At 47.9% G+C, this 26753-nt stretch overlaps 1 protein-coding gene across 16 annotated transcripts in view; it reads right to left on the bottom strand.

Annotated features, from left to right (window-relative positions):
• COL13A1 (collagen type XIII alpha 1 chain) overlaps positions 1–26753 on the bottom strand; it is an 87510-nt gene continuing 60757 nt past the window's right edge. For 8 of the 16 annotated variants that reach the window (XM_027661001.1, XM_027661012.1, XM_027661000.1 and 5 more), the window contains 24 exons: positions 26248–26280; positions 25642–25668; positions 24954–25016; positions 23062–23115; positions 21948–22034; positions 21431–21484; positions 21177–21221; positions 20520–20588; positions 19924–19947; positions 19447–19500; positions 18858–18902; positions 18405–18557; positions 17545–17643; positions 17177–17230; positions 16352–16393; positions 15836–15862; positions 14340–14420; positions 11642–11677; positions 9794–9847; positions 9464–9517; positions 8719–8754; positions 5763–5849; positions 1612–1650; positions 1–440 (listed from right to left, as the gene is read on the bottom strand). In XM_027661001.1, coding sequence (XP_027516802.1) covers positions 438–440; positions 1612–1650; positions 5763–5849; positions 8719–8754; positions 9464–9517; positions 9794–9847; positions 11642–11677; positions 14340–14420; positions 15836–15862; positions 16352–16393; positions 17177–17230; positions 17545–17643; positions 18405–18557; positions 18858–18902; positions 19447–19500; positions 19924–19947; positions 20520–20588; positions 21177–21221; positions 21431–21484; positions 21948–22034; positions 23062–23115; positions 24954–25016; positions 25642–25668; positions 26248–26280 — 1320 coding nt within the window. In that variant the 3' untranslated portion in view covers positions 1–437. The remainder of the gene's footprint in view (positions 441–1611; positions 1651–5762; positions 5850–8718; positions 8755–9463; positions 9518–9793; positions 9848–11641; positions 11678–14339; positions 14421–15835; positions 15863–16351; positions 16394–17176; positions 17231–17544; positions 17644–18404; positions 18558–18857; positions 18903–19446; positions 19501–19923; positions 19948–20519; positions 20589–21176; positions 21222–21430; positions 21485–21947; positions 22035–23061; positions 23116–24953; positions 25017–25641; positions 25669–26247; positions 26281–26753) is intronic. The other 8 variants (XM_027661009.1, XM_027661010.1, XM_027661014.1 and 5 more) reach the window with 5 other exon arrangements.

Here is a 26753-nt window from a genome sequence, read left to right as displayed (position 1 = left end):
TTTTTCAGCAACACTTTAATTCAGTCGCAACAAAACTGTTTATATTTCACTTTAATAAAAAATACATAATATTTTGAAATATTCTTGAATGACCCAGCTTGGAAAATGAAAATGACCTTTAAATCTATACAGGGCAGTTCCTTCGGGCATCTTTAATGCAATAATTTATTAAGTTCCTATATTCATCATGTGTGCACAAGTATCATGTAAATATTACAGCTGTACTCCATGACAAAAGAAGCATAATGCAGACATAGAATCATACAGAGAACTGACAAACAGGGGGAAAAAAATCTAGTATTTTCTGTACAAAAAAATATGCGGCTTTTTGATAATTTGTAAAAATGCATAACTTTTGGCATTTTGGAGAAGAACACTGTATAAAAATAAATATCCTATGTACAGTAACACACACAGGCCAGTCCAGGTTAGAATCATCACTGCAAAAGAAAACACAAACGAGTGTTAGTGACACCTCAATACCAAGTGTTAATGACAGCTCACAAGGTGTGGAGGGAAGGACAGCATTAGGGAAGCTGGCTCCAGGAGGAAGAGCAATGGGAATCTCAGCAGGGATCCTTTCCACTTCCCTGAGTGAGGGCGGGAGGTTCAGCTTGGGCTGACTCTGCCTCCACCATCTTCCCACCACTGCAGCTTGAGGACCTGGCATTTATACCCACAACAGGTGCTGAAGGTGGGCCAGACCCCAGGGGGTCTGAGGGAATCCATGTGGAAATCTCATCTTTGTGCAAAGATTAGGGCACTTTGGGGCCAGGCAGCTCAAAGGCCACACATATAGTTCTCTCCTTTGTAGCAGATAGAGCTGTACTGTGATACGCAAACAAGGAGGAGTTTTGGTTGCTGCTTTTCAAGGGTTGTCCTAGTTAGAACAGCTATCACTGGATGGGTGTAACCCAAAACTGTGTATTCTATAGCCTTCCATGCCATTTCCCAGGAACTGTTATCAATAAACCATTTACACCCTCTGCCCAGAGCAGCCCTGACTCCTCAGGCTATAAACTGGGTGTTAAGAGGCCTGTGAGACAGGAGGGTGCTCCTGTCCTCACACCCATTGTGGAACTCCCCGCCCTGAGGGAGGTACTGGGCATTCCTGCCTGAACTGGGGGATATATAATCTTGGAGTCTTGGGACCTTTTTAACCACTCGTGGGATCCAGAGGAAGACTGTAGACCACCACTCTCAACCAGACTGCAATCACCACTCTTGACCAGACTACAACAGCACCCTCACCAACAGGTTTTTCCCTCTCCTTTTACTTTGGACTCAGGGGGCCCAAAGAACACCACTCTGTTCATGCCCCAGGGTGCCGGGTTATACATTTGGGGTTTGTGGGTTAAAACCAGCTGTTTGTCTGTATAATCGTAGTTATTGTAGTATTTTATTAAATTGTTATTCTGACTTATAATCTCTCCTTTGAGCTGAGTTCATTTCCTCTGCCAGTTTACCTTTAAACCAGCACAGGGGCACAGTCCTGGAAATCCCATCCATGCCTCCACACCTCTTTTGCTCTTAACCAGACTCACTGGAAAACACTAGCAGAACATACGGCACTGCCAACTCAGCACAGCAGCATTTCCAAGATTATTTTACCTTATTCCAGCAGCCTTGAACTGGAAGCCCATCTTCCCCCTGAAAACGAGATGGATGAAATAGCAGTTTAGACACAGACAGTAGTGCAGAGATGGAGGAAAGAAGGCGTGGGTTAACTATAACAGCTGCAACAAACAGTGTGAATCAGGGCTGGAGGAATAGTCTGAGATATTCCTCAGCCTTTTGGAGTGACCTGGACTTCTGGCTCAAAGAACCTGAAGCAAGGGCTGGGGCTGAAGAGGGCAGAGGCCTCAGGCTATGCAAAGGACTTACGCACATGAGGTCTGTAGGCTTGTTCTCATTCTTCCTCAAGGAATAGTTTATCCAGGCTTCCGTGAAGGAAGGAGGAAGGAAGGCAGTGGAAACTGTGAGATGGTGGGTCTGTGTCCTAATGCTTGATTCTGTAGTGCTGAGGTTATAAGCAAACCCCAGAGTCAGCACTAACCTCTGATCCTGAGGAGGGTCTATAAAAAACCTCCATTTCCTTTCTGCCCTGTTTGCTAAAGGGTTTGCTTTGTCATGTGAGATCCTGCCCAGCTGTCCCCTCTTGCCTCTGAGGAGATCCCGCTCCAGAGAAATTAGGAAGGCAAGCAGCTGGGCAGTGCCTGTGCTGGTTCAGGATGCCTCAGCTGACTCCCTGAAAAGGGTCTTGGGCTTCAATAACAGCAGTGGGATTTCCGTGAATATTCCCCAGCACCTCTGCAACCCTGATGTCTTGGGCTGCACAGCCCCAGGTGGGTGTGTTGTTGTCATTATTATTTTTTAATTTTTGTTTAATGTTGAAGAAGGTTGGACACTTTAAGGGCCCCATGGTTGGGAAAGGCTTTTGTGAGTGGCTGCCATTCATATCATCTCTGTGAAGCCCTGTTTGACAGGAGAAAACAGGATGTTATGTCAGTGCTAAGGTGCTCTTGAGCAGGAGGTGAAGTCAGAGGTAAGGAGATACATCTCTGACATGAGAAATCAAACACTTGTGCTGTGTCCATTTGGCCCATTTATAGGCTATCTCACTATTCCCCAGGAAAACCAAAACCAATACAAACAGAAAAGCAAATGCACAGTAGTATACTGAGAAATGAACTATTTAACAGAGATGCACTTTCAGGGGCCTGTTGAACTGAACGTTGCCACAACAATATTGCTCTTCAAATGCATTTTTTGGACTGTGGTCTCCTTGTGCTGTCTCCTCCTCTTCCCCCCGCCCATGTGGAAATATGGAGTTACCAGTTAATTACTGGGCATATTGCGGTGTTCCCATTGGTACACTGATGGTGGTAGGAATGACTGGTGTAGTGCAGCGCAGGAGGAGATGGGAAGTTAGGTGTATGAAGGAATGGGAGGCCAGGGAGTTACAGCTTAGGGATCAAAGGAAGACCAGGGTCACAAGGAAGTGTTTGTTGCAGGCGAATGTGCTGAGAACGGAAACGTGACATGCTTATTAGCATCAAGGATCTCCTTCCACATATCTCAGATGTGCAAAGCGTTAGTTCACAGCCTCCATAAGTTACATAGATGGATGTGTCAGCTGGATGCTAAGCTTTTAACCTAGTTGGATCCAAAAACATGCTTATTCACGTTCCCAAGCTAGCTCACATGCCAGAACACTATATATAAAAAAATAATGGCATCTGTATTTCATCAGATTTTCTGGCAAGTTTCCCTTAACAAAAATAGGAATGACAAGAAGTGTGTGTTCCAACATGGCCATGTGGGGTGAATCCTAACTGGGAGCAGTGACACAAACAGAGGGGTGGTCTGCCAGGCACCCGTGGAATCCTTACAGGGATTGGGAATCAGGTGCCTTACTCAGCCAAAACTTAACTCCATAGAAGCCTGGCTATGACCATCAGGAGGCAGAACACATGGCTCTGTGGTTTTCCTCCTTTATGGGCCATTCTGGGCAGGTCTGGTTTCACCTGTGGGACTGGCAGAAGTTTCTTTCTACTACCCAGAATTTACAGAGCAGCAACTGAGACTTTACCAGTGGCCACTGCTAGAGTCAGTGCTCCAAAGAGGACACAGCAGTGCCCAAAGAAGGGGGTGCTGGGAGGAAAACTGGTTAGCTCTTCACAAAGCTCAAATAACAAAGGCTTTTAATGGCAATTTCACAGCTTTTTTTCTCCCTGGGAGAACTAAGAAAACCTTCCAAACTAAATGTGGCTTTTTGCTTTGGGAGCATTTTTCCAGCTAGCTGAACTAACAGATCTTCCATCCCTTGTGAATGGCATCAAACATCCTTAAGGGAGCTTAGACAGACCACCCTCAAGCAAACTTTGTCATGCCAAATAGGCCAGAAGGGCAGTAGTTTCTATGTATCATGGAGATGTTGAGACTGTTGTAGGGAGCAAAAACCTCACCTGAACGCTGCATCTCCAGAAAATCTCAGAGAAAATTAATAAACTGGTGATGTTCAGGGGGACACTTTGAAATCAGTTGAGATTAAGTGTTCCTGAAGGCCTTTGTCTTACAGCACTTGGGCTAGATTAGGCACTAGTACAATAATCATTTTATGACTTAAGTTGGATGTTGGGAAACACGCAAGTTTTTTTGCCGCTATGAGTACAATTTGGACTTCTGGGGAGAGTCATAAATAGCAATTATCTCGCAGGGAGGCTAAGTGTCCAGTTAATATGTTTCACATGGGCTTGCTAACAGGATAACTATTATTTTCAGTCATCTTATTGTAGGGGGTGACTGAGGCAATACAGAGCCACGTCAGGCCGTGCCTACCACACACAAGCACTTAAAAATAGAGTTAATGAAGGACACGAGCATCACAGCTCCTCGCAAGGAAGCAAAGCCAGTGCAGAGCTGGGTCTGCATAGGCTGATTTAGTGGAAGTTGCCAAAGGGAAGGCAAAGGAAGAAGTGAAGCACTTGTAAATAAATCTGCATTCCCACTGTTTTTCCTCATGCCACAAAGTAGTGCTGGCAGCAGCTGGGAATCACAGCGTGAAGGGAAGGGCCTGGTTCTAACAGCAGCAATGTGAGGAACAGAGGATGGAGACAGGTAAGGAAGGAGTTGCCAGGTGTTTCTAGGGCATGCAGCTATTTGGAGGTATCAGAAATAGCACCCAAGACCCCAAAAAGCAAACGAGCATGCAGGAAAGGGAAGGTAGGCCATACCAATGGGCATGGGGCATCCAGGCCGTCCAGCCCAGGTAACCCCGGCTCACCCTTCTCGCCTTTAAAACCTCGGAGACCCTGTTCATGAAATCAACCACTGTCGTTATTTCAGTCACTGCCAGCTCTGTGTCACGGGGGGCGGCTGAGCCCCCACCGGGACCCTCACAGGGCACTCTGCTGCACACCCAGCACACAGCTGTCTGCACACTTAGACAATCAGCAGCACCAGCAGTTTCCTTTTGGGTTTTCCATGATCTGTGAGCCAGGAGATGCTTCTCTGAGCTGAAGCTGAGAGGATGGGAACGGTGTTTTCTCAGTTTCAGAATCACCCCTTCCTCTGACCCTCACTAGGAAACCCAGCAGCTGGATTTCTAGCTGCATGATCCACAGGTACTCCTGGGATTTGTGGCACTGCTACAGATTTTTGGCAGAATTCGCTGCAGCATATGAGTTTAGATAAAAGTGTACACATATTCCTATATTCATTAATTTGCCTAGATTTATAGCCAATCTGTTTTGACAGACACACATCCCATTTAGGATAAGTGAGATTTGTTTTTCCTCTGGGTGCTGCAGCTCAAGTGCCCCTTGTGCTCTCAGGCCGTCCCATCAGCTGGCCGTTATTCCGAGGCAGGGGAACCAGCGTTCCAGTTTTGCCATCTCGTAGACAGGATCACACTGACCATCTCAGAGAAGAGCTGCAACTGGCAGCAAAGGAGACAGGGCTCTATCCACAAAGGAGAAAGCCCTGGGCTCCCAGCACATGGGACACCCCCATGTACCCCAAACCTCAGCGGGCTCTGGAAGAGGAAGGAACATAACCATGGTCACTCAGCAGCCTGGTCACTCAGAGGATCAGGGGTTCTCCCCCTGGAGAAAGCAGCTTTGCCACAGGCTGAGGTGGGAACCCAGCCAGGCCTTATCCAAGTGTTGTACTTTTGCAAGACCATTATTTATGTTATGATTTCCTTCTGTCTTCCCCATCAACACATTTTAAAACAATACATTTGATGAAACAGAACATACCAACGGACAGGGTGCATCTAATCCAGGCGCTCCTTGGTCTCCCTTATCCCCTTTAGACCCTCTAGAGCCTTTCTTGCCCCTCTCCCCCTGTAAATAATAGTTTAGTCCGAGAAAAAAAGAATACACAAAAGCTTTAGGATCATCCATTTCAAACAAATGTCAGCGACAGTTTAAAAAAAGGATAAACATTTAGGAAACATTTTAAAAGAAGAAAAATCTCCATTTGAGATGTTAAGTGAAAAGCTGCTGAGCTGTAACTGAGCTGCATAAACACACTGGCTGTGGCTGCAGTCCCACACTGACAGACTGGGAGGGCTCAGCATCAAAGGGATCATCAGAGGACTTCTTGGGGCTTCCCACACTCCAGAGAGAGGTACACCAGGGAACATGCTGACCCCAGACTCACAGGATGGGCAAACACCCCTCTGGCCAGCAGTGTGCCACCCCATCTCAATCTGCAGCTGGCTGGGAAGGTCCCTCCTCTGCCAATCCAGCTCTGGGATGGCACTAAGATGCTTTTCTTACCACTCTGAATTCTCATTCTTAATGAAAGTCTCACTCAGAGAACTCTCTGCCAGGGAATAAAGGAAGTACTCAGCCCTGAGAGTCCATACAACCTGGATGCCCCTTAGGATGCTCTGAGTAGTGTTCTCCCAAAAACCCTGTTAGACCAGGGACTAGCACAGCCACAGGGCAGCAGCTGCTCCCTGACCCTCTTACCTGGCAGCACAAGGGTATAGCATGGTATTTGCCAGCTACATCTATACCAAATCTTTCTGTATAACACAAAATCCTCAGAGCTGCTGAGCATGAAACAGGGGAAGGGGCTGCTGCACAGGGAACTGAACTCTGAACTTGTAGCGAGCGCTTAAGGAATTAAGGGATAAAGTCAGACAGCACGGGCTGCTGTCTCTTAAAAAAAAAAAAAAAAAAAAAAAAAAAAAAGAAGCATTAAACCCAAAGCTGGCAAGAGAAATGGATGGGAGAGGAGAGGCAATGAGGAGAAGTCACCCAGAGCCAAGCTCAGGAATGGAGAGGATAATCCAGGAAAAGTGCGCCATGGGTTGCTCTGGAGGAAGGAGGAAGGAACCAGGAAGAAAGGCGGAACAGGACGGAGGGATAAAGGGGACAAAGGTGGACCTGTAGGAGCGAGGAAGAGGCACATACACACAAGAAAAAAAAACCACAGGCATTAAAATAAGAGTGAAGGCATCAGGTTGGCAGCACGAGTTCAGGGGTCCCACTTTTTCAGCTGGGTTACACAAAACTCTGCCGGTTCCCACCCCTACCCAGGGCACAACCACAACCCGAGGCACAGCTACGCTCATCTCCCACTTGGAGCAGAGGACAGCAGGAACATTTCTGGCATTTAAAGAGCCCTGTTCTGCCTAAAGGAACAGGCAGGATTTTGGCAAATTGCCTGGGACTTTTGGAGGAGTAAGGGGAATCCCCTCTACTCAGTGGGAAGAAGGGTGTTTTCTAGGATCCCATCTGCTAAAATATCACACTTGCCCATTTACACTCTCAAGTTTCTCACACTTTTTCATCATTGCAAATTATGGGTTGCAGTGATGCAAAGTGCATGCACATTTCAAGGGGCCAGTACAACCTCCCACTCGTGCTTTCGAACTCATCCTCTACAAGGAGTTGCAATTTCTCCCAGTTTCACTTGCTTTTATGCCAGAGCTCAGAAAAATCCCATCTACAGCTAATGACAGATCCTTCTGTAACTAAGACACCCAGTTTAAAAACCAACTGAAAAAGTCTAGGAATTAAAAGTTACTTTTTGTTTAGAAGCCACACAAACAAAACAAAACAAAACACATGCTAGGGAAGAGGAAGTTAAGAAGCAAAGCCAGAAATGCAATGATTAAAAAAGGGGAGAACTTTGGGGCTCCCTTGAGCCTTTCTCCCCTAGTTTAAGATGCCAGTTGGCTGCTTCTTTACACAACTGCCCTTTCTGTGCAAAGTAAGGTCAGAAATCCATTGCAGATGGAGGACTCACTATGTATCAAAAGCAAACCCATATAATGAAATCACCACATGGGCACATGCACTATCAAAATTTACGTTTTCAGATAAATTCAGGTGATACCAGAGTCATAGGAAGAGTTGTGTGAGTACACACACTTGTACTTTATTGAACTGCTTGACATTGAGACAATTGTTATCTTACAAAGACTCGAATCCAGAAATATAAATAATATAAATATAAATTATATTCAACTATAGCTCTCAAGTGGCTTTATCGAAAAGATTCAGAGCTTTAACAGGCAAGAAAACCTGATGAAAAAGAAGGAGCTTCTCAACATACACTTCTTGGTAATATTTATCTTTCTATTAACATGGGTAGTACAATGGAAAGTCTGCCATTCATGTTACTGGTTTTGACCCAACTCTTCACCATCATATCTATTCAGGGTAATGCCTGAAGAGATTTCATGTCTGACTCTTTAAGGCAGGCAAATTTAATTTATCTTTTCCAAATTTCCATCTTCCAAATTCTCTGGAGGAGCGTTTGCTAGAGGACAACCTTCTTTTTCATGCTTCAGGGGGAATTTAAAAGTACCAAAATAAGATTTGTGGCTGCACCTCAGCTAATTCTCATGGGAATTCACACACATCAGTAAGTAGATAAGTAGGATTTCCTAAAGCACACCACACTGGCCTAACTGAACTACACATGAAGTCCCATGCTTTGGTGAGAACAGAGCTGTGACAGCAATGAACACATTAGAAAATCCCTCCTTCAGCCTTCAGACAGATGTGCCACAATGTCCCAGGCGATGGGACAAGCTACAGGTATCACCTTCTAAAATCCAGGTATGCAAAGTCACTTGTGTGAAGGTCTAGCAGACAAACACATGCTGGCTACTAGAGGTGCTCAGAGTTAACTGGGCTGTCCCTGTGTAAAGGTGTTAGTAATTAAGTACAAGAAGTTTGCCTGGTAACTTACCCGGATTCCTTTGTCACCAGGCAGACCTTGTAAACCCTGAAATGCATCAACATAAAATATTTTAAAACAAGTAGGTCCCACTGTTTTCCCACTCAAAAAGAAGAATGTGTGCTCAGGGGTTTGGGGTTTTTTCCACTTATGTTACAAACAAACAAAACTTTTCCAGCAGACAACCTCTGTTTCATCAGACCATCCAGGCTGTAACAGCACTACTCCTCTAAGGGTTCTTCAGATAAAAAACAAACTAGTTTAGAGAAGGCAGTCCTTGATAAAAGCAGCAAACTTCCTTTTTTGTGTTAAGCAACAAAGCAGCTTCATGATTACATTACACTAGAGTTCCAACACTGGCCCCCTTTTTCCAAAAGTGATCCCAAACAGTGGAATTTGTTAGCCTCACTGGAGGCAGCTTTTGTCCCTGCAATGACAGGACAGAGCTCTCCCAGCCAGGCTGCAAAAGCAGATGTGCTCCAAAGCATTTTGGACTAAAATACCTGTCCTGGGAGCCCCACTCAGCTTCTTTTGGTAGCTTGAGGACCAGGGTGAATGAACAGTTTCCCTTCAGCTTCCTCCTCCTCCCTCTGAATCATTGCTCTTGAGCTCTTTCTGTCACTCCCGTAGTGAGTAAAGGTTTGTAACTGGAGCTACACTCAACCCAGCTGTGATTGCAAACACTGGATTACTGCAGCATCTTCAGCTGTCAGTGGTACAGGCTCTGTAGATAAATCCCTCATATGCCCATACTTACAGGAAGCCCTGCTGGCCCCATTGGTCCCGCAACTCCAGGATCTCCTTTACTGCCCTGAAATGGAGACAAAAGGGTAGAAATTGCTATGTTCCTACTCAGTACAAATAGGGAGCAAAGCACTAGAGAAGAAAAAGCAAAGGATGCAATTCAAAGCACCTAAAACCCCCAAGGATGAGGTACTCAAATATCAAAGAGGCCCAGCTGAGAGTCTTGTATGCACAAGAAGAGGGCAGTTCCATCTCTGGAAAAGCCTAGATCTCCTCTATTCCTCAGAGCTGTCACATCTGCAGAGAAGTTACAGAGCATCAGTCAGTTCTGAAGCAAACTCACCCTTTCTCCTTTTGGTCCTGCTGGTCCTGAAACCCCAATTGGTCCTGGAGTACCCTGCAGTTGTAGAAAGGAAAACACATCAGGATGCTTTTATTCTAGGGCCTCATTAAAGCCAGGAGACACCGCTGCTCCCCGAGGAAAAGCACAGCTTGGAAGGACAGTCTGGTGGTGGAAGGCACCTCGCACCACTACAGCTTTCAGTGTTGGTGGTGATCTGAAGTAGTTGGTACAGGCAGTTTGAACAACATGGGAACTGCTAAGTTAGATCACACCAGCACCACTGTACAGAGCCTTATTTTTAATTTTGAAGCTTTCCCTTGACAATTGTTTCAGCAGGCATTTCTATCAACTCCACAGACAGGATTTCTTTCTCTCTAGTTTATATCAGACAAGGCTGAAAGCTGTAGCAGAATAAAGGCCATTTAGAATTATGTTAGGCAATTCTCTTTTCCTTTATTTCCTTATTTTCCCTTTGCCCCCCCCGCCCCGAATCAGCAGAGCTGAGCAAAATGGAAAGCGTCCGGTTACGTGGTGGCAGGCAGCCAGTGAGTTGTGCATGCAAGGTGACAGACCCCGTGGTGCAGCGAGGAATGCAGGGGTGCACAGGCAGAGATGTGAACTAAGAGGGGTACCCTTCAGTCCCTCTGTTCCCTCTATGCCGTTCCTGTCACTCCACCAGGCTCCCAGTAGTGCCAATAGGAAAACCCAGTGTTGTTCCTAACCCTTTGACACAGGGGCCATCTCCCACCAGCATACCAAACTTCTTTCCCAGTGCTCCTGAAACTTGCGTGAGCTTTGGGAAATGAATCAGCCAAAGCTGATCTTTAATGTGGGCAGTGCAGCAGTTCAGCAATAGTCCTTCTGGCTAAGAACAGGATTTGGGTGCTTTTAACTTTTATAGACCCCTTGAACTCCATCCACACTTTGCTAACCACACAGGTATGGATCTACATTTCCATCATGGATCCTCAATAAAAGGATATTTTTGAGGCATATTACCTGCCTCCTAGGAAGAGCCAAGGCTTGAGAAGTCTTTTTCTAAAAGCCTTAAGGCAAAAGGGGTTTGCATTTTTTAACATCAGCCTGCAATCCTTAGTCACTGAAGTAACCCCTCCGATGTGAGCAGGATGATTCATGTGGATCAGGAGAGGTTTTCAGACAAGTTAAGATCTGCAGAATACAAGTGGAGGAGTAGCTCATGCAGCACACAATTTCAGTGAGGTGAAGGAAGTAAGAAAAATCGGGCTCTCCTTGAGTTCATACAATCATGGAAATCTTAATTGCCTGCACTTCGACATCACTCAGTGACTTGAAATACACTGAGGTCTCCCTTGCACATCTATAAAATTAAACCTACAATATCCCCAAACAAGTGAGTGTATAAGCTGCCATTCAGGTTCTGTTCAGAAGTCAGAGCAGCTGACACAAACGTTCCTGCCCACAGCACAAAACGCTCCGGTGTTATTACACCTCAGACAAAACTGAAGAGCTCCTGTTGTGTAAAGGCAGCAAGCAAGGCTACCACAGAGAACTACAGGACAGAGACCCCTCAGGACAGAGAGGACAGGAGAACAGAACATCATGGAACCATGCAGAGGTTTCATTCATCTTGTTACTGAGGCAAAGTGGAACAAGGCAGCGGTGATCCCAGGATCCAGACAGATTCATAGCATCAAAAAAGACAAGTGTGTGACGTCACTCCCCAGTCTAAGTTTAGCCACCCTCCCAAGCCTGCTTTGGAACAAATTAAGGTTATTCCTGGTGTAAACTAGAACTGGGCTGGAAGACACAAAACAAATCATGGAACTGGGGAGGAGGAACATAGGGCAATGGAGAAATGGAACTCACCGGTGGTCCAGGCCTGCCGTCTAAACCTGAAGCACCCTGAACAGACGGGGAGGGTTCACAAAAACAAGGCAGGAGGAGAGGGGAGGGGAGAGGTGAGTGAAGCAGTGACTTGAGACAAACATATGCTTGTAATTAACAAAAATTAAGATCTCAAGGACAGGTGATGGTACTTACAAGCAAACCAACAAAAACACAGAAACACTGAATACATATAACATTGACCTGCAACTTTTAGATCCTCTTAAAGAGGGTAAATTTCCTTTTCTCAATGCCACCAAGAAAACTCCTGGGGAAGCAGCTGTTCTGTGATAGATCGCAAAAAGGACAATGTGACAGCAGAGTTGGAACCTGCATTGCCATAGAGAAGCCTAAGGCTGTTGCAGATGATCAGGGCTGAAATTCTGGCATCATGTCAAGCCCTTAGTCACAGAGGAAAAGGCAACAGATCCAGCTGCAGGACTTTACAGAGTCTGAAATAGTTCAGTACCTGTCTGGCACTGCATTTAGTTTTACAGGCTGAAGACACAGGATCAGGCATGGAAAAGCTTAGGAACAGAGTTCAGTGGCTCTGAGGAGGGACACAAGGTCCACAGTGTCTGATCTTACCAGCAGCTCAGTAATTGTGCTTCCTGGTTGGCCAGCTGATAGTGCTGATCCAAATACAAAATATTTCTGAGAGGACACTTCTGAGCCTTCCGTCCTCCACAGCTCAGGAAGAGTGACACGAGAAGCCAAGGGACCCTGGGGGCTAATGGGGCTCTAGGAGAAGCAGCCAGCACATTGCCTGCCATGCTGGTGAGCTTCTCCGGACAATTGCTGGGGCATCTTCTTCTCAGACTGTCACAAGGATCTCCTTTCGCTGTCCAGATACCCCACAGCCTTGAGGGAATAACCATCTACACAGAAAGCTTCTGTTTCTATTTCTCATGGGACTGGGCTCTGCTTTCTCACTGCAGCACAATCCTCTGCATTTGATCATAGAATCACAGAATCATGGAATCAGCTGGGTTGGAAGGGACCTCCCAGATCATCAAGTCCAACCCTTGATCCACTACTACCGTGGTTCCCAGACCATGGCACTGATGCCACATCCAGTCTCATCTTAAAAACCTCCAGGGATGGAGAATCTACCACTTCCCTTGGCAGCCATTCCAATGCCTGATTACCCTCTCTGTAAAGAATTTCTTCCTAATATCGAACCTAAACCTCCCCTGGCAGAGCTTAAGACCAAGCCCTCTTGTCTTGCTGATCGCTGCCTGGGAGAAGAGACCAACTCCCACCTGGCTACAACCTCCTGTCAGGGAGTTGTAGAGTGAGGAGGTCTCCCCTGAGCCTCCTCTTCTCCAGGCTCAACAACCCCACCTCCCTCGGTCTCTCCTCATAGGACTTGTGCTCCAGTCCCTTCCCCAGCCTCGTTGCTCTTCTCTGAACATGCTCCAGCCCCTCAGTATCCTTCCTGAACTGGTGTGACCTCACCAGTGCTGAGTACTGGGGAAGAATCACTTCCCTGGACCTGTTGGCCACACTGTTCCTGATGCAGGCCAGGATGCCATTGGCCTTCTTGGCCACCTGGGTACACTGCTGGCTCATGTTCAGCTTCCTGTCAATCCAGACTCCCAGGTCCCTTTCTGTCTGGCTGCTCTCCAGCCACTCTGTCCCCAGCCTGTAGCACTGCATGGGGTTGTTGTGGCCTTCCCAAAGCACTGCTTTCTCCCCACTGGTTCTGCCTGAAGCCACAGGAATACAGTCATGTGAGCTCACTTGGGGGCCTAGACTCGGTGGGGATGCATTCAGGCCCTGGAAGGGAATTGCTACACAGCACAACTAAAGGAGGAAAACGTTTTACAAACAAAGACACGCACGTTTCAGCCAAAGTCAGGGACAAGGGATCTGGGTGGTCAAACACAGAACAACAAAGTCACACAGTACATGAGATGCAATCTGCAGTGCTCATTCCAGGGCATTCAGGAAAGGGAGAGGGTGTACTGTGCCACCAGTGCTTTTCATGAGGAGAGAGCTTTGGGGCCAGTGGAGCAACTGGGTGGGACTAACTCATTATCAGCTGTCAGCTCACACAGCAGATGTAAGCCAAGAGCTTCACCAGGTCCCCAGGTTTGTATCTAAAGCTCCTCCAATTTCTCTGTAATGTATTGAGCCACAATTCCTTTAGCTGCCAAGCAGTGCACTAACACAGGCTAAAAGGACTGAGTTCACGCACAGCAGGGACACGCCAGGGCAGGGAAAGCGCTGATTCCAGACAGATTCGTAGCATCAAAAAAGTGTGTGACATCACAGGAATGTTTTGGCTATTGAAGAAGTTGGGTGCACTGAGAACCACCACGCTTTGTACAAAGCTTGGCCCGGGTGACAAGTGGCTGGGAAGGCATTTACTTTTCCACATCTCTGACCTCTGTTTCTGGCCTTGTCCCTTTGCCCCGAAGTGCAGAGAACCCCCAGGAAAGCTACTGCTTGTTTTTCCCAATCCTCCCAGAAGCAGGAAGAAATAAAGTGATGGCTGATCTACTCAACAGATCTCAAAGTTGAAGGCTCTGTACAGAGCAAAGGCACAGTTATTTATAGACCATCTCTTTCTCTGTCTTTACATATCAAATCCCCGCATGCGTCTCCTATTGAGGGATCTTTTTACAGCTGACACAAGTTTGGCTCACAAAGTGCTGTTTGCTTCCTGGATACTTACGGGTAATCCCAGTGGCCCTCTGTCTCCTTTTTCACCCTGGGCACCCTTCTCTCCTTTCACTCCATCAATCCCTGCTTCCCCCTAAAGGAAGGATGAAGCAGAAAATAAACTCACCATAACAGCACTTATATAACAAACATTCCTCCCTTCAGAGAGCCCCGGAGCAGCAGGGGGGATACAAGAGGCACCAGAGTAATGCTTTAGCCCAATTCTCAGCCCAATTTGAAGAAAACCACTGTCAGTCAAATTCCCCCTGTGTGAGCACCTGTTCTAAGTTAATGGCAGATGGGGGAGATCCAAGCCCTTTGAGTAAAGATGTTGAAAGGGGAACTGGGCTCACTCCTGTGCTGCTCTCCCTGCTGTTGTTGCTGTATATATATTTATAGACAAATAACCAGAAGTTATCTGATAGGGCAGGTTTACATTTTAAGATGTGGATTCATTAAAAGTGAATGACAGGTGTCTACAAGCTTCAAAGAAAAATCATGCAGAAGTCATCTTTGCAAAGACTTTTGTAAATGCAAAGGCATCAGTTTAAACATTTGGGGAAAATAATTTCATCATTCCTTTCCCAACTATATTTTTTAAATTCTGTATTATGAACAATATAGCAATATTAAACAAAACAATACGTTTAATAATTTTTTTCTCACAAACTCGAAGTGTAACCCAAAGCTTCTTTCCCCTCATTCCTGTTCATGAGGCATTTTAAGACATTATTTTGAGACAGAAGTGTCAGAAGAAGCAAGTTTGCACAGTCTCTTACACAAGTCTCCCAGCCACCTGATAGCAGTGGCTACTGAGTTATAGACCACACAGATTACCATGTCTGTAATAACATCTGGAGGAAAGGAGAATCAGGATAAGGACACCATCCCCTTCAGCAACTCAAACAGTGCTGGTGGCCAAATACTGAGGATAACCAGAAGAATTAAGATGTTTGCCACATTTTTCAATCTTTGCCCAGAATGTCAGAGGAAAGATGCAGCTCTCCTTGAACAATTTTTTGTCTAGGAGCTGTTTTACAGCAGGCAAAGCAATAGTGTGGGCTGAGCATTTAGACGGAGGTTAAAAAGATTCTCACTACCAAGGACAGGGAAGTTCTCAAGTGCTTTACAGCAGAACGTACAGGGTAATTTTAAGGCTCCTTTCAAGCTACAGGTCAGTTACTTAGGGATGTATGATGTATGTTCATCCTGCTGTACAGATCTTGACCCTTCAGGCAAAGATTTCAACTGTGTTCTCATGGGAAGATTTCCATGGACCAGTGACTTCCCACTTCTCTGGGTGAAAATTGGAGGGAACGATCAGCCCTTTGGGCCCTAAAGTGAGAGCTTCTAATCCATTTCCTTCAAGAAAACATCCAGAAGGATTTGTCCTCTTACAAAGATAGAAGAAAAGTACTATTTGAACACTAGGAAGTTGTTACTGAAGGGAATTCTAACACCTAGGACAACTTCAGTTAAATTTCAGGATGTAATATTTTGCAGCCTTACCTTAGGTCCTGGGAGGCCCTGAAGACCCTGTATTTGGGATGAGAGACAAGACATGAGTAATGTTTCAGGATGGGCTTTAAACTCCAGGAATCCCAGCTCAGTGTTCAGTACAGAGCTTTCGCTTTCTGAGGGCACAGAGGCATCTTTATTTGTGTCACGGGCACTTCATGTACTGTTCTCATCTGGTAACAAGAAGGCTCTTGCCAAGCACACCCTGGCAGGGGGCCAGGTGTGCTATTAAGACCATTTCTGCAGTTGATCCCTTTAATCCCATCATCCCATCTTACTACTGTCTTCCCTTTCATCTGAGACTAACATAACCCCCTCTCTTTGCCCACCCAGCCCACCATAGCTCTGACCTACCCTGGGGGTGGGTTTGGAAGTGATACTTGTTCCCATTTCAGCACTGCACTGGTTCTGCCTGTTTTCTCCACACAGAATCCTCCCCAGCCACTTCCCACTCTATCCCCCCCATTCCCAGTGCCTTGCTCCTGAGGTGAATCACTCAAAACTTACTGGAGGTCCAGGAGGACCTTGGGGTCCGGGGGGGCCAGATATCTAGAAAGCAAACCAGGAGAAGTCACCGTCAATGTGCTGCCCTAGAGACAAAGGTAGACAGGGCACAAGGTGCAGCACAGCTCTGCTGGGCTGGGAAACCTGGACTCCCCCTAAGGACTGCATTTGGAAGCAGCAGCAATCCAGGACAGAGCGACTGGGAAGCAGCAGCAGGACGCTGGGGAGGGTTATGCAGCAGTTGCAAATATTTAGGAGGAGAGAAAGCAGTGAGGTTTTTGCCAAAGAAATGTCCGCTTTCACTACTCTACCACAGTTCACACAAGGAGGCACAGGGTCAAAGAGCAAAAGATAGGGAAGAAGGTGGCTAGCTCCACACATGTCGACAGCCTGTGGGACTCCTTGCTGCAGGGCATTCTAAAACCTAGGGGTGAGTTCTGAGGGGAGAGTGGGCAAATTCAAGAACCCTAAAATCTACTGAAAAAACCCTAAACATATCTGTGTGTGTGTATATATATATGCAAGTATTGCTAAGAAACCCCTATACTGCAAATGCTGAGGAAAATATTTGTTACACTTTCCAAGATCTTCTGTTCTACCCCAGGCAGTCCTTATTGACTACTGGTTGTGAGATAGATTGTTCTTGTGTCAGGGAAAGGGGGGCATCAGGAGCTAGAGGTGGCTGGTGATCCAGTCCCGAGGCCTTGCTGTCCTCAGTGAGGGGGTGTCACCAGAGGGTGGGACGTGCCTGTTTCCAGCAGCTCTGCTGACAAATCGTCCCTCCCTAGCTGCCCAGATTGCAGAAAAAACATGAGAAAGGTGACCTACCGATTCTCCTGGATTTCCTTTGTCTCCATGTTCCCCAGGCTCACCCTTCTCTCCCTGCACACAACAACAGACCCTGTCACCACTGGCTTTGCTCTGGAGTCTCCCTCCACCAGAAGCAGTCTGTGAACCACCCATGTGCTGGCCAGCAGCAGCTCCTTCAGGGAGGAGCGTGAGCAGACCACGTATTCCACATTCCCTGCCTGCTGCTGGAGACCAGACGGACATTCTGTGACACCTAATTAAGGGTAGGGCTCTGAGTCTCCCAGGATACTCAGCACTTTGGGAAATGAACCCTTGTGTGCTGCTCTGTGCAGCTCTGTTTTCTCTTTACCAAGCAGGAAAGAGCAGTCTGTCTTTCCCATTCTTACTGTCAATCCTGGAAGTCCAATGGGACCTGGCAATCCTGACGGTCCTGGCATCCCTTGGTCACCTCGTTCGCCCTTCTCTCCAGTGGGGCCATCTAGACCCTATGGATCAAGAAAGATTTGTGGATTTTTTGCAAGACTAAGTCAGACAGACACACAAGACACCATTGCAGGAGTCAAGACTGGCTCTGGCCATCCCAAGAGCTCCCTGAAAACCCCAGACATCTATCAGGTGCCCGGGGAAATGCTGGGCTTCACTAGTATTGGAAGTGGACGAGGAAATGGCTGAACATCCTCCTGCCACTGTGGATGTGCCCGTCCCCAGAGCAGGGATGGGGCACTGCTTTCCTGCCTCCATGTTCTGCTCGTGGTTATGCAGTTTGCTGGAATCCATGCTAGGAATCACTCCCCAACAGCCAGCTGTTGAGACAGCAGGGGTTTTATCCTAGTGATCTTATAGAGAGGCAGGAAGTCGTTGTCCTTGAGCAGTGCTGGGGACACAGAAGCTGTGACAGACAAGCTGGGAGCCCGGGCACTGTGCCCCTGTTAGTGGCCAGGATGTCACGGGTTACCCCATGCAGGTGCCCTCCCAGGATGGGGCGTACTGGTGCCTCAGCCTCCTTGCTCAGAGTCAGTGCCAGTAACATGCCAGGCAGCAAGCTGAGGCAGTGACACAGGGCCCAGAGAGCAGGGCAGGCAGCGGGGAGAGCACATCTACCAGATGCCAGGATCTCACTTCTGTAGTGTCACACTTCACACAGCAGTACCCACCTCGGAGGGGCTCGGAGGTGCCCAAGGAGTCCCAGGGCCTTGCCCATAACCTGGGTAGCAACCAGTAGTCTGGGAGGCCTTGGTTTACTCACCGGTGAGCCCGTTTGTCCTGGTTCTCCCTTATCGCCCTTCTCTCCTCTGACCCCGACATGGCCTGGCTCTCCCTTTATTCCAGGGGGTCCATCCTTTCCTGGCAGTCCATGAGGGCCAGGGGGGCCCATTTCTCCAGGCTTGCCACGTGGTCCCTAAAAAAAAATTCACACAACACAAAGTGAAGTTTTTACAGATAAGAGAAAGTTTACTCCTGCCTGGCCCAGAGCCTCTCCCAGCGCTCATCCTCTCCCTCATGGCTATGCCCTTTGGAGACAGGACAAAGTAGCATTGCCGTGACAAATGTTAGGACATTGATAAGCCATTAATGCTCACTTTTGTCAAGCAAAATACTGTTTTCCCCTGTGGGAAAAGCAACTGTGCTCTGTCAGTGACAGAGGTGGAACACACTGACTCCAGGTAAGGCCACTGAAGGGAAGAGCATCATGCCTTACCTTTTCTCCATCATGGCCTGGAGGACCTGGCAAGCCAATTTCACCCTGAAACACAGAATTGTTACTCTGGCAGTTTGAAAGGAGCTGTTGTGACTCCTCCATTGTGACAATGAAGGACAGGCATTGCAGAAATGACTGCAGGGACTAGTCACAGGAAAAAAGCGTGGGAAAACCTGGGGGTTTTTATTTTTTATAGAAAATAAAGCATGGAAGCCTCTGCTGAAACAATACATTGTGTGACTGCCTGAGCATTTTCCATGTCTTGTTGATCCTGACTGCCAGTTCACAGCCCCAGTACTGTAACACAGTCCCCAACCGACACAATCCCACAGAATGCAGTTCCCACAAGCTGCTCTCTGAAGGGGAGGGAAAGTAGAAAGGATCCTTCATCTTTTGGATAAGGCATTATCATTGTGGGAAAAGAGATTTTCAGGATATAGTGCATGAGGAGGAGTGGTAGAGGCCAGCAGGACAGTTCAAGAGTGCTGGACAGGGAGATAGGAGCACAGGGAAGAGTTGTGGGTGGGAATTCTTCCTGGGCTACTCCTGTGTTTCCTTAAGCTTTGCAAGTGCTGAACTGAGCCAGTACCTTCTGTCCTGGTGGCCCTGGAGGTCCAGCCACACCTGGAAGTCCTGGGGGTCCCTAGATAAAGAAAAAGTTCATTTTCATATTATCAACAGGGTTTTTATTTTTGTGTTTTGAAACCCAAAGGCTCTCTGGAGTTTAAAGGGAAATCACAGGGAATTTTTCAAGGAACTCCTAAAATCCTATTTGGCTGGGAAGCCAAGCAGTGGAAAGTCCTCAGAGTTGCTCTTCCCTGCTCCTTCTGAGCACTCACTGTTCTCAGCAGCATGTATTAAGTCTTAAAGCAAAGAGATCAAAGTCCTGATTAGAATTCAAGATCAGAAGGCAAGATGAGCTCTCCCTTCAGCTGTCAGCTGCCCCAGCTTTATCTCCCAAGAGCAAAGGCCAAACATTTTAGCTGCATCTAAATTGTCAGGCCTTCTGCCTAGGATGGGCATAAGGCTACTCGTGCAAAACCCCACAGCAAAGACCAGAACTCACCATCAAGGCCAATGTTCTTATTTCCTAGGAAAATACAGGAAAAAATTAAAATTAAAAACTAAAACAGTTATCAGAAAACTAAGCTTTTTCCTGGAGGTAGTTTCTTCTCCACTAATGTAACACTGGTCTAAGTGAGCAAGGAACCTACGGAATTTACAAGAGCAAAAAAACCCTCACTCTGAGTCCCACAGAGCTGTTATTCTACAATTTCCCCTTTTCCAAAGTGGAACCCAGGCTAACTCAGAGCTGGACACAGCCACTCACTCACTGCTCATCCTCAGTGCACACTTCCCAGGAAGCTTTGGTGACCTTCACTCACCACCTATCCCACACCATAGGCCACTCCTGAGGGGATTCACATGACCTCTACACCCACTGGTGTTAATCCATCAGCCCAGCAAGGTGCCCAGGTATTGACAAAAACACTACATGCAGGGAGCTGTGGGATGGCGGGGACTATGGCACATAGTCCAAGTGCTTCCCTTTGCTGCTACTGCTGAGGAAGCAGTTCTACCTTGTTCCCAGCTGCCTGCATCCCCTGGAAAATTGTAAAGCATCCAGCAGTCACCTCACAGGACAGGAGGGCAGTTGCTCACCTGGAGAGCTTCACTGATGTTCCCATCATAGTCCATAATTTCATCCTTCCCAGGCTCTCCTTTGGGGCCCTGCAAAGTACCACCTCTTTAGCCAGGGGTTGGGACTGCCCTTCCCTTGGGGTGCTCAGAGCTGTGGTTCATCCTGAAAATGGGGCTCAGTGGGACCCATTTCATCAGTGTCCAGTTCTTTGTTTATTACAGAAAGTTTCTGTAGGGTAGGAAACACTACAGAAGTGCAGCCAGCCCAGCCCAGATCATCATGCCTTGACCATCAAAGCTTTCAAGTCTGGGAAGAGGTGCAGTTGAAGCCAGAATCCAGGAACTGGATTTTTGACCAGTTGTTGGACTCGGGCACGCACCAAGCACCCTCCTGCTGCCCTTCTCTCATAGCCCAAGGGCCTGAGTTCAGACTGGGATGTCCAAACCCACCTCCTCCTACAAACGAGCCACACTGAGATGGCTTGGAAGACTTTTTCCTTCTAATGTAAAGGTGGGACACGGAGTGGAGAAATAAATGGCCTGTCTCAAACTTAGCCATTGCCCAGCTATGAGCATTTTAGTGACAGGAAGACCTGATTCTGGACTGTCAGTATGGCCCCAACTATCCTCAGACCCCTCTGAAGGGCCCAAACTCCTCATTAGTGAAGGAACACCTACCCTTGGGCCCATGGGTCCCTGGTCTCCTGGTGAACCACGTTCCCCCTGTAACAAGAAGAATATGCTGTCAACAGAGCCTGCCCCTTCACTTGCTCAAACTCCAGGAATCATTCTGTGCTGGTCCTTTGGAACAGTCTGGGCTTGACAGCTTAATTTAAAAATTCTCCTTTTCCAGTAAATTTTGAACATGTGGGAACAAACTTGCAGCTACTGAACCTCTGAACCTGGAGTTGGTTTATGTAGAAACTCTGTACCTTTTCTCCCTGTGACCCTGCAGCACCAGGCCGGCCAACGTCACCAGCTTCTCCCTGGTAGAAGAGAAAGGGAAAGGAATGGGTTTGTGTTGTGTGGACCAGGGGTGACTTGACTTTGGCTTTGCATTTCTAGGAGGAAGAACTGCACCAGCCAAGAGGCCCTGCTGTGCCCCCTTCTCCTTGGGAAGCCCAAATCTCCTGCCACGACTTCCCACCAGGAGCCCTTCTGTTCTACCCAGTGCAGAGGGAGTGTTCAGACTGGTTTCTCACAGAGCCTAGAGGGGAGTTACTTGAGCACAAGGAGGGTATTTTCCTTCCAGAAACACAGTTCACAAATCACTTTCAGCATTTAGAACAACAGTACTAAAACACTCTGCAGCACCTGATATCCCTTCAGCAGGTAATCAGAGGTGGGCACAGATGAATGCAACCTTTGCTCCTTTCTACACACCTTTTGCTGGGCACAATCCCTCACAACACACAAGTCCCTGAAGGAAAAAAAAAACAAAACACTCACCTTTGGTCCAGGGGGTCCAGGCAGACCTGGAGGGCCAGGTTCTCCTTTAGCTCCCACCAAGGCATTCTCAGCAGTTCCCTTCTCTCCCTGTTTGCAAAGAAGAACAAGGCATGTGTCACAGATCAGATTCTCCACCTCTGTAATTTCACTTGCCAAACTGCTGGGTTCAAGAGCCATGGCCCAAGACAAGGTCCATCAGCTGGACTCTTGATAGCCCAGAAAGGCACTGCTCCAGAACCAGGAGTTGGCCAGGAACCAGGCCAGTCCTGCAGGGGTCCATGTCAAGCCCTGCCAGCAGCCAAAGGTATCCTCATCCCTGCGGCTGCTCAGCACTTACTGCCCAGGGCCTGTGCACAGACCTCATCCCTGGTCTCCAGCCTGAACACAGCTGTGTTGTATTGTTAAAACTGAGCTGGTAAAACCACCTGAGAGTGGCTTCCTTTGCAATGTCTCTCTCAGGAACTGTAGTCATTAGCCAGTCAGACCTGCACACCACATCCCTTGCACACAGCAGATAAAAAGGCAGCAACAGGAAACCTTTGCCATTACACCGCTTCCTGAAATGACCACTGTCATTCGATGCACTGTCCCCTCGCCCAAAGGAAAAGCACTTTGTGAAAGTCTGATTTGAAAGGTGTGATTTCTATCTAGAAACCTCAGAGCACCGGGAAAAGGTCAGTTTGAAGGCTTAGCTTTAGCTGACCTGCCCTGGGTCTCTCCAAGCACAAGACCACTCTTCCAACTCAGAGCACAGCAGTGCAGCTCCCAAAAAGCCCATCTCCTCATTACACAAGGACCTTGGAGCTGGAGGGAGGCTGAAATGCCATGTTACATCTGAGGTCATGCTTTTAACACAGAGTTACTGGAATGTGGTTCCATGGTCCCATCCCCAGGACCACAACCTCTCCCCCATGCATGAGCACATGGAATTCCTCACCAAAAGGTATCCTTTGTGTGCCCCCTCACATCCCTGGGGCACGAACATCCAGCTGAGTGCTGTGGAACACGCTGCCACAGTCACCTAAGAGCGCGAGAGCTGCGCCACACAGGAGGGAGGAAGGAAAGGGGAGGAGAGTGGTCCCACCAAAAACAAAATATCAGGGAAGAGACAAACCTTTGGCCCAGGGAGTCCAGGAAGCCCAGGGTCACCAGCTCGTCCCTTCTCGCCCTGTTGGCAAAGCAGACACGGTCAGGGCTGCCTCTGCAGACTCTTCATCCTGGAGGAGCAGCCAAAGGGTGAACTGCTCCTGGTTTCAAACCCTCCTTCCCCTCCCCAGTCATTTTATTTTAGGCACAGCCAGGACATCCTCCAGCAGTGAATGTTTTCTTCTGTCCTGTTGACTATCTCTACACATCACTGTCATTTCTCTCCAAAGGAAGGTGAGTAGGAAAGGGATCCAGGGTCCCCCCGAGAATCTTCCTTATCGCTCTAGTCTGCTAAACCCATTTCCCTGACAGTCCTTCAGCCCAGGATCTCCCTGTTCTATACTTACAGAGAAGCTGTTGCCCAGGGCAAATTTTATTTGGCACACAGGACTTTCTCCATGCCTTGCTCCTCTTCCCTAGCTCCAAATCCCAGTCTCATCATGCTCTTACAAAAAACAGGCAGTGCAGCATCTCAGTTGGCAGCCAAGCTCTGCGACACGCACTGGTCGTGAAAAGCAGCGAAGACAAGAGTGGCAAAAGTGGCTAAGACAGCAGCTGATGGTGTAAGATGACGCCTGGAGAGCAAGGGGTGCAGGCTGGGCCATGTGAGGCACCACAGAGGATGCCACGGGCAGTGAACAATGGAGGGCACCCAGCACTCCCTTGGTGAAGTGGCTTTGCTTAGTTCACCATGACAGCTGGGCCATATTTTCAATATTGGAACTCAATTAGTGGTCTTTATGCTGAAGTTAAGTTTTATTCAGCCCCATTCCATCCAGCTGCTAAATCCATGGTTTCCAGGCACAGTGTCCTGTTTGGGAGTGTGAATTTTGCCAGGACAGAGAGAGATATCAGAAGTTTCTGTTACCCTGAAAAGATGTTTCAAATGCATCACCAGGGAGAGGTGTGTTCTTACCTTCAACCCTCACACCTCGAAGACTTAGCAACTTGTACAGATTACACAGAACAATTCAAACCCTCCTTCCCCTCACACGTTGCCCAGCTCTCTCCACAATGGCTCCTGGAGCCCTGTCTCTGCCTGCAGAGGTTGGTGCTGCTTATCAGAACTCAAGGGCACCCATCTGACATGCAGGGGACTCAGTGAGACTCCTAGAGCATCAACGCTCCAGGAACAGACATGCACTGGTGGTTCCATGGAAAATAATTAACTAGCAGCAATCTTTTTTTCAGGCAATCCTAGGTGTCCCAGTGACCCCTTTCTCCAAGGTAATTTGGCCTCCAGCCACATGTAAGACCCCCACAGTTTTCCTCCCCTGCTGGAACGTGCACATTGCTGCCATAAATTAATGCTTCTATCCCTGGAAAGAGTGAAAACATTTGCAGAATCCAAAGAAAAGGCTGGGCATTTGGGGTTTTTGTAGAGATATAATGGCTAATCCTGTCCCAGGCCTCTGTGAATACCCAATTCTGCCTCAGTATCCCACTTTTCATTCAAGGACTAATTTTGAATACAGATGGCCATAAGGGCTACTGAAAACATCCTGTGCTGCCAGAACTAAGGTGCAAAGCAGTAGATTTCTTGAGGAGGGAGGTCAGATTACTGAATCCCTCTGTAGAGTGTTATTTCTGGAGTCAAAAAGAGGCGGCACTGTCCTTAATCATTCCCAGGACAAGACTACATCCCAGGCATCTCATGCTGCCCTGCCTGCCACCAGCCCCCCACTCCTGCAAGCGGGAACATGCAAACACACTTCACCAAGGGGGCAAGAGCCAGCAAAGGACACATAATCCCCTGCAAGCACAATGATTCAACACACAGCAGGCTCCCGCCAGCTCCTGCTCGCAGGGAACACAGTACAGCACTGCCAGGACACCCATCCCAAACACACAATGTCCTACCCGCTGCCCCCTCTTCCCTGGCAAACCTGGGGGGCCCATCCTCCCTGGGACTCCAGGATCTCCCTTTGTGGAGAAGAAAAGAGACAGAGAATGTGTCTGTTACGTGGTTGTCACACGCTGTAACACAACCCAGCCAGCCTCAAACCAGAGGGGCCAACTGCTCCCAAGCCAAAGTGGTTGCTTAGGGATGGAGAGCTCATGGATGGGGTACTTCTGTACTGTGCCTGCCCCGGGAACTCAAACCAGGTCAGGCTACACTGAGAACATGGGCAGACACTGCACAGCTGAACAGCCCCCTGCAGGGACAGGGGAAGGCTGCTGGTGGGATCAGAAGTCCTGGGAGGCAGAAGGGGATGGGGAAGGGACAGAGGGAACATATTCACTAAGCAAAGCATGCTGTGCATATTTTGTGGAGTAGGGAGGAGAGGAGGAAGGCAGCTGGAGGAGGGTATTCCCATCCACACAGACAGAAGTAGGAAGGAGGGAATGTTTGCAATACAGTCCCTCTCTCACTTGGTATCCCTGTATCCTATTACCATTTTGCTTACACCAGCAGGTGCCATTTGGGCCTGGATTTGGGCACTGGGAAGTACAAAGCCATCCCTCAGCTGCTCCGGGAGGGAAAAAAAAATAAAGATACATAAACCAACTAGAAGTACAGGCTCACAGTAAAGCCTTCTGAGAGTACCTTTTCTCCTGGAGTCCCAGGCTCGCCCTGGTGAGGAAGAGACAGGAAAATAAAGTGAAAAGCCAGAGGAGAGAGTACAAATCCTCCTACAGCTATCAGAGTAGAGAAAGGAACCTTCATCTGTGAGGCCTTTGGGCTTGTAAATAAGGGCGTAAGAATGCTTTAGGTGCAGACTTTTGTGCCTGGAGTTTATCTTCATTAGCCAGGGTCCAGGCTGCTGTAAGAAACCAGCAAACCTGAGAGTAATGGCTTCTACAAAACTGAGTAATCACCTTGCAGTACTTCAAGAGGCTTACCAGGTACCAGGGAGCATAGTAAGACAAGACTCATCTCCTGGAATTTGCCTGCTGTGCGTGCAGAGGGGCAGAGCAAGGCTGCGGGTGCAGCTGGGGCTGAGGGAGGCTGTGATGATCCGAGTTCACTAATCTCTGCGAGAGCGGTGCCGGGTAGCAGGGCTGCTGCTGGAGACAGGTCCAGTACCTCTGCCAAAGGCATGGCAGTTCTGATATTTCCCTTTAGTGGGAGCTGTCCGACCATTTTCCAGCGCCTTGCGCTCTCCCAGCCCCAGCCCGTGCCCTACTCAAGGCACTGCAGTGTAAAACTGACCTTCATCCCTGCAGCGGCCATCCCAGGAGCGCCCTGGCAGAGAAGAAAGACAGGAACACCTTGTTTGAAAATTAATCAGACACAAAATTTTAAAAAGCAAAACAGTATCAGTCAGGTGGAACTAAAAAGGCAAAAATCCACATCTTTTCCTTTCCACAACTCAGAAGTAATGCTGTAACAACACACAGCACACACTCTCCTTCCCTGCGCAGGTCACTCACCTACGGCAGTGGCTCTGCATTCCAGAAAGCTCCTCCAAAGCACAACCCAGTCAAGACAACCAGATTTCCACCCCCATCCTGCTTTTAGTCTTGCAAGTGAAGCAAAGGCCAACAAGATGAACAGTGTCAAATAACTGAGGAATGCAAAGACAGACCAAGGACCAAACCCCCAGTTCAGTGCTTGAGCCCAGATACATCAGCCTGAGCATCTCGAGAAAGGCCAGCTCGTACCCCAGAGCCTTGGCCTTGCTATTTCCCATCATTCTGTTTTTATCACAGAAGACA

This window comes from Corapipo altera, unplaced genomic scaffold (genome assembly GCF_003945725.1).
Source record: "Corapipo altera isolate COAL_440 unplaced genomic scaffold, ASM394572v1 133, whole genome shotgun sequence".
Taxonomy (NCBI): Eukaryota; Metazoa; Chordata; class Aves; order Passeriformes; family Pipridae; genus Corapipo; species Corapipo altera.
This window is presented reverse-complemented; position numbering and strand designations above follow the sequence as displayed.